The sequence below is a fragment of the Pholcus phalangioides genome, unplaced genomic scaffold (assembly GCF_987345545.1).
Source record: "Pholcus phalangioides strain wild (caught in Gottingen) unplaced genomic scaffold, Ppha-v1.0 ptg000003l_1, whole genome shotgun sequence".
Classification (NCBI taxonomy): Eukaryota; Metazoa; Arthropoda; class Arachnida; order Araneae; family Pholcidae; genus Pholcus; species Pholcus phalangioides.
Window position 1 is genome coordinate 57568473 of NW_028301596.1, and position 13096 is coordinate 57581568.

Genomic DNA, 13096 nt, shown 5'->3' on the forward strand with positions numbered 1-13096 from the left:
TATGAGAATTTTTTAAGTAAAGGAGTTTTAATTGGTATTTCGATTACTTTATGTTATTTGATTATTTCAAAAAATAAGCCCACAGCTTTATGCGAATGAGTGAAAACTCGTGTCTGATGCTACATAATAGAAATGTTTGAGCATAACACACGTCGTGTATGATATTAAAATGAAGAAACAGCGAAATAATCGAATGACATAAAATAATCAAAATAACAATTTGTGGGAAATCCCTTATCATCAAGGTAATATCCAGCCAGTAACTTAAATTACAGCTCACAATATCGTGTATATCTTTCTGAATTTTCACAATATTCAACTGGAATTTTAATATAAGTTCAACTATATATCTGGAAACCAAATTATGAAAAAATAAAAGGAATTTTCTTGTGCATGCGCAATTAAAAATAAAAAAATGCTCATATCTCATTGAATAAGAAATGATAAAAATGATGAAATACACCTGGTATAATACCTGGCGCTGCCCGGGTTTTCTTCAATGAGGCTTTTTTGGATCACGTGATATCTCCCTCTTTCTTTGAGGGATATACAAACAGTGTCTAAGTTAACCAATATGGCGCCTTTCTGCGCGACTCATGATAGAAACAAATCTAGATTTAAAGAAATGTAGAAATAAATTTACAGGGTGTTTCAGAAAGAATCATCCGATTAAAAAAAAAGCATAACTACTCAGCTTTTAATCCGTTTTGATCGAATAATACATATGTAGAAAGAGGGAAATCTTGAGTTTCACGCAGTTGCTGACACGTAGCGACAACACTCTTACCTTGGCTGCTACTTCATATGTTTGTCAAGATAGACTTTTCCCACAGTTAGAAACCAATTTGGATGACTTTCATTTTACAGCAGGATGAGACACCACAACACTGGAGCTTGGACGTTCGAGAAGTTTTGAACAATCACATTCCTAAACAATAGATCGGCCGTACAGGACCTGCCGATTCAGTTAAACATCACTGGCCTCCAAGATCACCGGACCGTACAGTGTGCAACTTCTTCTTGTGGGGCTTTATGAAAGACTACGTTTATGTACTTCCCCTTCCAGCTACATTAGCTGAAATGAAGATACGCATAACAAGCAGCCGTGGAAGCAGTGGCAGTGGATGCAAACATGCTTGCAAAAGTTTGGGACAAATTTGACTACCGTATAGACATATGCCGCACATCTCAAGGTGGACATATTGAGCACCTTTAATTTGGTTTGTGAAAAAACTTTGATTAGCCATGTAACATAAAATTAATCTTATGTATCTATGTTCAATATTTTTCGTTATATACACATTTCAAGTCGGGTGATTCTTTTTGAAGCACCCTGTATTTTTTCCCCTTTTTAAGGGTCTGCTAGGTATTTCCATCCCCCCACCCCTGAACTTCAAGTTATCCATCTGCCTATTCTGCTTCCAAAAATGATTAGTTAAAGCTATGGAATTTCTTTGATGTACATTACAGGCCCATAATTAATTTTTAAACATCCTAAACTATATGAATTTATGCAGTTGAATATTAAAAGACAATACGGAGACATTAATTTTCATACTTGAGAAGATACAAATAAAAAGTTGAAATCAATGTTATTGCATGGATATCCAACTCAAAAGTAGGTCCAGCTAATATTCAATATTTTCTGGGCTCCGTATCTCTAAGCGAACATATTTCAAAAATCGAGAATGCAATACAATTTTTAAAATTATTGATGTGGCGGAAACCCCCACTAAATTTCCGCATTTCTACAGTAAAATCGGCAATTTTGACACTGATTTCTATGGGAATCACCTTTTTTCTGACCCTCAAAGTGATGCTGATGATGATTCTGACGGCTATTCAAAAAGCCCTCATTACTGGCAGCATTGAAAAAGTGACAAACAATTGCAAAGCCATATACACGTCTGAAACTCATTGCTAAGGAACCACTGTAATCAAAATAAATGTTCAGAAATTGATTGTTGAGGCCTAGAAACCATTGTTGCTGACAGTTTTCCACCAATTTTGGGCATTTGCCCTGCTTGGACGAACTTTTAAATTAGTCTATCATTCAAGTCAGGTCCCATTTGGTATATATGCAAAACTTGGTGACGATCGAACTGAAATTGTAGATTTGTATAGAGAACATACACACAGTAAATCAATTTTATATATATATATATATATTTATATATCTGTGAATATACATGCTATTCACATGAAAATGCACACAAATATTGTACAAAATTAGTATAATATTTGGCAAAAGTTACAAACTATTTCTAGTTTTTTTATCATACAGGGTTGATCAAAAACCTTTTTTCTTATTTAATTTTTTGTCGGCCCCTAAATGACTAAATTTTCATTGAAAATTGTGAGTAAAAGCATAGGGTTCATGTAACGGAAATTTCAGAATGGTTTGCCCAGTATTTTTCTAGAAATTCAAAAAAATGTCTAAACTTCAAAAAGGACACTGACTTTTGGCAATATAAGTGTATCAGAGCTATAGTGAACCTGGCTTATACCAAATTTTCAAATGTTACAAAAAAATTTTTTTGGTCCCATCCCATAAGATGTTCTGCTATTAGATCAGATATCATGAACCAAATTTTGGGTTTCTTGAATTACATCATGACAGGGTTTCCTGCATAAAGCACATTTAAATTTATATAACAGTCATATATTCAGTATCTGTAAAAAAGTGAATCCACACTTCTCATAAGTACTACTTTAGTGATTTTCCGAATGAGAAAAGAAGGCACAAGATGAGTAGGGCATGCATGTCAAGTTAGTGGTTTCCTGACAGGTCCTCCAAAGTTGAAGCCTGACAGACAACTGGAGTGGTGTGTAAGCATCTTTAGACCAAATGAGCACAAGTGAAAGCCAGATGAGTCTTTTGACAATCAAAAACCCCAAAGAAGTGTGGACCCACTTCCCTGGTATTTACATAATATCAAAAACCCCAAAGAAGTGTGGACCCACTTCCCTGGTATTTACATAATACATAATTCATCTTTCACCTACCTGATTGACTTCTTTCCCCTCTGATGCGATCCCTGGTTCAGATTGCAAAGCGTTTTTCAAAGTCTGATCTTCCCTGACTTCCGACTGTTCTTTTTTGTTTAAGTGCTTTTTAGAATAATAATTGACTGCAGCAAGTTCAGGGAATTCACTTGTACTTCTAACATCCACCATTTCTTTAGTAACCGGTTTCTGATCACCTTCATTCCCCATTACCATGCCGGCAAGTTTTGCGCTGAATTCAGCAGGAATGACCACGACTTTCCCGGAGTACATCGCTGCTTGTCTTTTTATTTTACTTGGCCGCTTTCTACGCCTTTTCTTATTTGCTGTCACTGAAACTGATGCCCCATCCACTTTTTTTACCTCCCCGTTCGCAGGCACTTTCTGCCTAGATCTCCCTAGTGATGAATTTTCACATTTTTGACCAGTTCGTACAAACATCTCTGAATAACTTCTAACAGTTTTTTCCCCTATTTCTTTTGCATGTCTGATCGAAGATTGTTTTTTATTAGAAGCTCTATCAGAACTTCGTCTAGTGATTTTGTCATTAGAATTTCTGTTTTCCTCTTTACAATTCCACGTATAAAATAGTTTGTTTTCATCCTTTGATGAATTTTTTATCATGGTTTTGCCTGAACCAGAGTTTCGATTGACATTACACTGACCAACCTCGACTCCATTAGTTTTTGAAAGCACTTTCCTAGAACTTTTTGCTTCTCTGCTTTGTTTTCCGGAAACCACAGGATCTTTCCCTCCTCTTAACACATCTGGTTCATCTCCTTGTTTCGGAAATTTACTCTTTGCGTGAAGAACATTTTGAAGCTCATTGTTTTTAGGGTCGGTGATAATAGGACTCCATTTACTTTTGTTGAACACAGAAATATTTGGAACGTTTTCCCACTCTTCCACGGAGGGTACATCTTTCTTACCACTTTTTGAACTCAATGAAGGATTTCTGGAATTCTTTCTTCGCTGTCGGGATTCATCTTTACAGAGAAAAGTATCGAATTGAATAAGAGGTTTTCTTCTAACTGGCAAAGAATTGACTGTATTTTCATTTCCTTTGTTATTCATGAGTACGTCTCGCCAACGTGTCTTTGCACACAAATCTTCTCCATATCCACTCATATCGGTAACTGCAGTTGAGGAAGCATAGAGCTTGTTTTTATTTTGTTCAGCATCAATGTTTGATGATGCAGGTAAAGCAGGGAAATCTTCAGAAAAATTTGAATCATTACAACCTTTGAGTGTGTTTGAGGAGACAGGAGATGCAGATTTGATCTGGTTATTCCAACTGTTCTGAGAAATTTTGGAAGCGTAAGTGAGTATCGAAATGTCTTTCATGGGTGATGATGAATAGCTCTTGCTTGATGTCAAATTCATGCTTCCCCTGAAAAGTGAAAAACACGATATATGTCTCATTTTGGTGTGAATCATTTATGTCACAAACTCATAGTGAAATCATGATGCAAATGGATTCAGATTGAAACATGATCAAATTTAATTAATAAAAACATCCATTGCTTTCACATTAAGTCACATTTAGCCCTCATCCCAATCGTCTAATTTGACAGTTCAGATTTCGCTGTCGTCTTGGTGACCCCACATCTTCAGAGCAGGGTTTAAGCTATGGTCGCATTTTTTGCAAAATGTGAAAAAAGTAGTAGCCACTGTTGCAAAAAATGCGTACAGGAGGTACGAAACGAGTAGGCATCCAACCATCAATCATTGCATTAGCATTGCAGCATTTTGCTAAAGCTTTTTCCCCAATTTTCCCTTTTTTGTGAAAGGAATTTTTCATCCAGTTTAAAGCCTGCTTCAGAAGTTTAACACTGCGTTTGCAACGAGCAAGAAAAACATCACACAGATGTGTACAAAACACCAGTACATAGCTTTGCTGAAAATGGCTTAACAGCTCAAAAAAGTTGCACACTTCAAAGAAAGCATGAAAGCCAAATACATTATTATTCACTCTCGGTTTATTTGCCCCCCCCCCCCCAATTTGAAAAAACTTATTTTCCTCTTTCATACTTTCATCCCTAGAATACAGAGCAGCCGATTCGATATTTAGTAGGTTTTCATTAACTCTAGGCATAGTTTAACTGAATCCATGTTGGATCAAAAAGAATAAACACACACTGGTTAGTCAATATCACCTGTGTTTAGGTTGGCCGCATTCTATAACAGAACTCTGGTCTATCACCACAGGCAATATACTGCCGAATTAGTTGTACTAGAAGTATGCATGCGTACCTAAGTCTGAGTGCCTTTGTAGTGTTGCGCATGAAGTTTTTAGTACTGCCATCTATATTTTAAATTATGCATGAATTGTAATGATCTGAATACTCAGAGCTGCAACTAGGGGGGAGCAGGCGAATGTGGTGCCCCGGGCACTGGACCAGAAAGGGCACCAAATTCACTCTTTAACTGCTTGTTTGACATACAATTGTCGTGACAATATACATTAATTTGAGATTCAAAAATATAATTCACAATGTAATAAATGCAAAATCTCAAAACTAAAAATCGGGAGCCAGATTGTAGGGCCCCAAAGCAGAATATTTAGCACTGTTCTGCGACGAGCCCTCAGCTAACTGGAAATATTCTGCAATAAAAATCCCCATTCATGTAAGTGTTTTTTACATTTTTTCTTAAAATTCTTCCAATTTGTTCTGCAGTAGCGGTAATTGTTCTGCAACGTACGTCCCAGATTTTGGCACATTCTGCTTAGGGGTGGGACCTAACTCATGTCGTTAGTAGTGAGCATTTATCGCAACGTTTCTTTGACTGTCAATGAACACAACAGTTTTGAAACAAAATTATTTATTACAACGATTACAAACTAAGACATTCACTAACCGCAACATTAAATCAAGGAAACCCTTTCATGAACTGGAAATTTCAAACTACCGTATATACTCGTGTATAAGCCGACTCGTATATAAGCCGACCCCCCGACTTCAGGACCACCAAAACCGCAATAAATTGAAAACCCGTGTATAAGCCGACCCGAAAAAATCCGCAAATTTTAGAGAAAGAAAATCTTATATTTTCAGAATGAATAGCAAGCGGAAATTTACAATAGAAAATGATTCAAACTTTTTAATCCATTTCTTCTGAGTTTCCAATCATAATCCATCATAGGGGATACGGCATCTTTGTTTTTATCCTCATCTGGGCTGTAACCGCTATTGTCACTTTCAAAGAGGATATCATCTTCAGTTCCGTCCATAGCATTGCTGATGCAACACTTTTTGAAGGATCGAATGATAATTTCAGTGGAGACAGAATTCCACGCCTTATGTACCCATTGACATACTAGGCCGACATCAGGTTTCTTCAAGGCACCACTTTTTGTAGTTTCTTTAACATCGGAACCAGGGCCGCAACTAGGGAGGTGCAGGCGGGTCTGGTGTCCCGGGCGCAGGACAAGAGGGGGCGCAAATTTCACTCTTTAATCTTCCCTTCAACGTTATGAGGGGGCGCCAAAATGCGTGCTTGCCCCGGCTGACCAAACATCTAGTTGCGGCCCTGATCGGAACTCATCCATTCGATCCACAAATTCCTCAAAGTCTTTGAGAGGCTTGTTGATGCTCACATCTAAAAGCTGTACAATCGACGTTAGCCCACCTGGTATCAAAGCCAATGATGTTTTCGATTTCTTTGCCTCATCTTTGACATTTGAGGGGGTTTGAACATATCCCATAACAATAATGCCGGTTTCTCGAACACTGCAACAAAAATGACTACTGATTGCGGGGGTCGATATTTTTTCACCAAAAACTGACCCGAGTATAAGCCGACCCCCCCACTTGAGGAACGAATTTTTTTACAAAAAAACTCGGCTTATACACGAGTATATACGGTATACTTATCAGTCCCTGTAAATCAATCACGATCACTTCTTTCTTGATGAAACTCCAGTTGTCATCCCGAAGACCATCTCAAGTCGAAACAGCACAGACAAGTAAACTCAGCTCAGAAATGGACATCATAGGAGTTATGTAAGAAGGATTGACGACTGGCTCAGGACACGAATAAAGAAGCAGTACTTGAAGGTGTCAAGGAGGAAGTGGCATCTGACTATGGCTATCAATAGAGTCACTCATGGAATTCGACAATCAGCTCAAGGTGCTGACAAGGAAGTGGCATCTGATCACGGATAATGGCAGAGTCACACATGGAGTTAGGTAACAAGTCCAAGATGCTGAGGAGGAAGCAGCATCCATCTATGACTAATGGTAATGTCTCACATGGAGTTTGGTGATCAGTTTGAGGTGCTCAGGAAATAACGGTATCTGATCGGGATATCAACAAAGTCATGCATGGAATTCGGCGATCATCCACACAGAATTAGATTCAGCAGGACTTGAGATGGTAGTGGGGTGGAGAACGACCATTAATGGTTTTTTAAGCGTGCGCACTAGGAGGCCTTGAATTATTTCAACAGATAAGAAGCTGCATAGCTGGAGCATTCAACCTGCAACTTTACTGCTAGTTGAGACTGAAGTACTATTTCAAAACACGGTCGTGATTATATAACACTCGATTTATGAAAATTTTTGCATCTAAAACCTATACTCTTTGTCTTCAAATAAAGTTTCCCATACTACTACGTATAGACAGAGACTCTCAATAATCCCTCCAGTGATCCTGCGTTTTTAGGCCGGTTTTCTTCGAGCATAGAAGAGGAAAACATCAGTGCATGTCTATGAGCAGACGTTTATATTATTTAAATGGGCTTTTTAAATCAACTTGCAGTAATTCGGCGATTTCGATAACCCAGTACTAATAACTCACATATCTCTATTAGTTCCAGAAATATTCAACCTAATCTGCCTTTTTTTTTTCTGATATTTTTTCAGTTTTTTCTGCATTTTTTTTTCTTTTTTCAACACCCAGATTTCAACCATCCGCATGCTTCGCTATTAAAGATGATGTCCTATTTACAGGAGGACTAAGCAAGCTATAGTCCAGAGCAGCAAGTTCAGAAGGTCAGGAAATTTGAGGAGTGAGTGGCCAAGAAAATGAGCAAAATAGGGGAAGGGCGGTGAAAATTTTATAACCCTCAATAAATCTATCTCTGCCCTGACAGTGAATGACCAAAAGAGTGATCTAGAGAGTTTGCAAACATGTGAGTGAGCAAAAGAGTGATGTAGGGCGTGAGTAAGCATGTGAATGACCTAAAGAGTGAGGGTTCAGTTCAGCCAGTGGCCTAGAGTCAGCCATCTAAAACGTATCCTAGGCCCTCAGATAAAGTGATTTTTCTGAGGTCCCCTACCTGGCGAGACATGGTTGCTTTTGAAAATTTTAATCTTATATAGTTTTCACGGGAGAGAAAGGCCCTCCCTGCCTCTGAGGCCCCCACTCGGGGGGGATGTGATAAGACGGCTTTGCCTAAAGCATGTGACTAAAACCGGTGTAAACACATGTGACCAAAACAGCGTGCAAGCATGTGAATGACTAAAAGAGTGACTTTAACACAAGCGTACTTGCAGTAGTGAGGGAGGGGGAGGGGGGGAGAAGCAGGCTATAGCATAGGGTGGAGAATTCGTGGAAAAAGTAGTCAAGGAAATTAGACTAGAGTGGAAGGGTGGTAAAACAGTAAATGCGCTTCTGACTGAACAGTAAAATTACTCTCAATCTTCAAACACTGTTTGGAACAGTGATTGATCACTTTTCTCCTCAAAACTGAAGTGATCGAATATGTTTTTCCTCAGGTGTTACAAGTTTACAAATTGATCATGGTCAAATTGTAATAAATTTCTGATTTTTGTCATTTATTCCAAATTCAGAATTATTGATTTTAACAAAAATGTTCACTCAAAAAAAATTACTTTTAAATTTTGTTTTTTGCATTTCAAACATAGCATTGCTAGTGTTTTTATGGGTGAATGAACATTTTCTGGCAGGGGTAGTATAACTTTCCACTGTTATATTTTAATATTTAAAAAACATTTTCATATTTCGTCTTGACTTCCTACGATTTGATGTTCAGTATTTTGTGCATTTGTGTTTCCAAGATTTTATATTTCCTGATTATTAATTCTCTGAAACTTGTGCCAGAGTGCTTCCAAATTAAAGTTTTTCATCTTTTGTAAGTTGTTTATTTGATTACCAGGGTTGACAATTGGTTTGGGGATTTATTATTTATTTATTTATACAATAATAGGAGACCTCCAACAAGAGGATGCGATTGAAAATGCAAAGATATTGTTTGATATTGGACAAAAAACTAGTGATAGTGGGGATTCGACAATAGAGCTTGTGAGTTTGCTCCATTCATCAATGTTAAGAGAAAAGAAGCTGTATTTAAAGCCGTCAGTGGAAGCACAAATAGGTTTTATTTTAAGGGAATGGTCAAGTCTTCCAGAGATGTAGGATGGTTTGGCTACAGAAGTATCTATGTTGAATTGACCATGAAAATTTTTATAAAACAATGTTAATCGAGAAATGAGATGAAGAGTAGAGAGAGGGAGGAGATGAAGTTCGTTTTCCTCCCATCTAAAAGATTCGATTGACTTTACATTTCAAGCCGACAAGGTCTCTTGTCACTGCAGTAAAAAAGTTGAGAGGTATCTAAGAAGTACACTAACACTTCAAAGATGGATCGGCCTGCCAACAGATGTAATGCAATCAAGAATGTTTGGTACCAGTTGAAGAAGAGGGGTGGACTCCAAAAAGCCTAATAACATCATGGAACTGAAGCAAGCAGTTAGAGACTGTTAAGAAGAAATTTCTCCATCGTACAGCAAACAACTTATAGCTTCTATGCCCCAAAGGATGAAAGCTGTCACCTGGGCCAAAGAGGGAATTATGAAATATTAAATTTCTTATTTTAGATCTTTAGATCCCATAAGCGATCACTTTTTCTTCAAAACAGAGGTGATCGAACTTTTTTTCTCGAGTGTTACAAGTTTATAAATTGCTCATGGTCAAATTGTAATAAATTTATGATTTTTGTCATTTATTCTGAATTCAGAATGATTGATTTTAACAAAAATTTTCAGTTTAAAAAAATTATTTTTTAATTGTTTTTTGCATTTTAAACATAGCATTGTTAGTGTTTTCATGGGTGAACGAACACTTTCTATCAGGGATAGTAGAAACAAGTATAAACTGTTTTCGATAACAAGAAATAATTGACACATATTTAAATAAAATATGTGGGTACTAATTGGTGTGCATAATGAAGAAAAATTTAAGAGTAAAAAAATTACATAATGAAATTCTGATTCCACGATTTAAAATAAATTTCTTTCAATTTTGAGGAGACTATGGTTGTCAAAAACCTATTCAAAAACATGTTTTTTCACCACAGACAGAGACGGATTTAATGGCGGGTGCACCCCGATTTCCAAAGGGCTCTGAAAAACCCAAACTTCACACTTTTTTCTAATTTAATGGGGCCCATTATTTTCTTTTGCACCTGGGGCCTCGACCGACTGTAATCCGCCACTGGCCACAGAAACGTTAAATAACAAAAGATTACTTTCATGGAAAATAGAGTAATTTTTACAAATAATTTATGATTATCAAGTGCACAATATTAATTTTCAGAATTTTTTGCCTGAAAAGATTCTTCTCGTGTTTAAATTTAATTCCTGCAGAACAACCGACACCCCATAATCAATTTTATACAGTGGATTCAGCTTATAACGTTCCTCAAAGCCAAAACTTAGGAAAAGGTGGTGGGTTTGGTGCCCCAGGCACTGGACCGGGGGAACGTGAATTTCAACCTTTACTTGCCCTTTAACATTACAAGGGGCACCAAGATGCTGACCAAGCATCTGGTTGTGGCACTGCTCTTAGAACCTTTTCCCACTTAGTGAGATTCATTTTCGTAGTCCCATCTTTCGCTAATACTCACTAATATTTCCCGTTTAAAGCATTTTTCTGCTCACAATGTCTTTTATGATTGTTTTTGGAAAAGAGGTTATAAGTGGAAAATCCACTCATAATGTATTTTTTCCCGTTGAACACAGGTTTCTGATTAATAAATGTTCAATCGATATAATGAGTAAAATTATATGATGATCTCGTATGTGACTGAAATAAAATAAAAGTAAATTAATTAATGATAAAGTAGATAATTTAAAAATAAATAATTAGTCTATAATTACTAAATACTGCATTTAGGTTTTGATACATCTGTTTTTCTCCTAAAATAACGGCATTTAGGTTCTTCAAAAATTCTCAATTAGGGTGTCAATATCTGTTATGTCAGGTTCAGTTTGTACATTATCGTGTATGTTTATGTAACCCTTGGCATCAGGACCTTAACTAAGAATCAGTTACGGCTCTAATCATAGAGAGAAAATGATTTTGTGTGCCACCTTGTAAAATTTAATAATTTTATAACTGTGTTTTTATTCCCAACAAAAATCTTGCCACCCCCCCCCCCCAAATTTTGCAGCCAGGGCAGTTGCCCGCTTTGCTTCTCTGTAATTAATTCCAGCCCTACTCAGCCTATGGAATGCATACAGCTTGCATACAATTATACAATTTTATGTCTTGCATATCATTTGGAAATTCAACGCCTGCTTTTCCGGAAAATTTTGTTACAAATTCAGAAAGCAACTGCTTTACTAAATATGGCTTAGCAAAACCATAGCATCAAGTACAGAAACTAAAAACTTTGCTAATCTAAAGGGTGGGTGATGTAAAACTCACATTTGTAAGCATAGATTGCGCAAAACATTTCAGTGGAGAGCTTTAACATTTTGTATGGTTCTTTGGTCGCCAAACAATTACAGTGTTTGTGTGAAATTTTCCGTTAAAGGGTAGAATTTTCCTTTCTGTTTCCGCATCAGACAGGTTCCGTTTAATCCAGATTTTTTTATGTGTTTTTGGCACTGAAATCATGGGACGAAGATTTTTTTCTGTTTAAGACAGGGTTCCGCAAAAGACCGATTTTACTGTACTTATTTATTTGCACCTGAAAGATTTCAAATTATAAAGGCTTTAAATTATTAAATGCTCACCTTCTGCAACAGGGCTTTTAACCTGGGTTTTTTGTGGGAAGGGGACTTTGCTGAGATTTTTCATACTTTTAGGCCCTCCACTATATTGAATTTGTAGAGTGAAAAATCAAAAAATGACGAGAATCGTCCGGAGCCCTGTTAGCCTCACCTTGAGGGGTGCCTTTGTTCATTATCAGTGAGTCCGCCAACGAATGCAACTTCATTCCCTTAGAAACCCCAGATGTGCTGCAAAAGTTGTAAAATTTATTTTCTTAACCCACCTATTTTAAAACTTTCACTTACTGAAAATAGCTTTTTTTTCGAAGATCCAGGCATTTTTGATACACTTCAAGCTGGCGTGTTTTAGGAATAATATAAAAAAAGGAAAAAAAAGGCTAGAAAAAAATGATTCATCTTATTTGATGGCTTGTGCTTTATTGTGCATTATCAAGAAAACTGAAGGGCGTACATTTGCTCCTCTCCCTCGCAAAAAAATTACACGCGTGCCCTTAGGCTCTAGGAATATGTATGGGTGAGTATGTGACGGCCGAATCTTATGGGGAATCCCTATAGAACTTTGGCGGGAATACAACTGATCCTACTCCAGCTATGGCTTCTTTATCCTTTTGACCTCACCAGCAGAAGAAAGCTCAAGGTTAAACTTCGTGTGCACAAATTTTAATGAAAGGAAATTTGAGAAAAAAAAGATTAATTTAAAAAAATTAAGAATTAATAAAGAAAAAAGTGAGGCAACTGGAGTTATGTTTGCTTGAAGGATCTTGGGAGGGGCAATCGCCCCATCACCTATTGTTTGATGGCTTTTGGAGGATCGCCCCTCCATGAACTCACTGTGGTGGATTACTTTATACGCTGGCACCGATTATAGACATTGCTGCTGGGACTGTAACAAAAGCTTTCCTGTCTGTATAGATATAGCGATTCAGATCTCCCATCACAACAGATAGAGGACACTTGAATCTTCTTTATTCCAAGGATTACCAAACTTCTTGGGTGTTGGGCAAAACTATGGGCAACATCATTCAATCCCAAAGCAAACGATATGATTGAATGCATCCATCTTCCACTGAAGGCCACAGTCAAATGCCAAAATACTAATACATGGGTCA

At 37.1% G+C, this 13096-nt stretch overlaps 1 protein-coding gene across 1 annotated transcript in view; it reads right to left on the reverse strand.

Moving 5' to 3' along the window:
* Sbp2 (SECIS-binding protein 2) overlaps positions 1-12331 on the reverse strand; it is a 56003-nt gene extending 43672 nt beyond the window's left edge. The window contains exons 1-2 of the mRNA XM_089251237.1: positions 12273-12331; positions 3007-4396 (exon numbers count right to left, since the gene is read on the reverse strand). Coding sequence (XP_089107363.1) covers positions 3007-4389 — 1383 coding nt within the window. The 5' untranslated portion in view covers positions 4390-4396; positions 12273-12331. The remainder of the gene's footprint in view (positions 1-3006; positions 4397-12272) is intronic.
* Between the last annotated feature and the right edge of the window lie 765 nt (positions 12332-13096).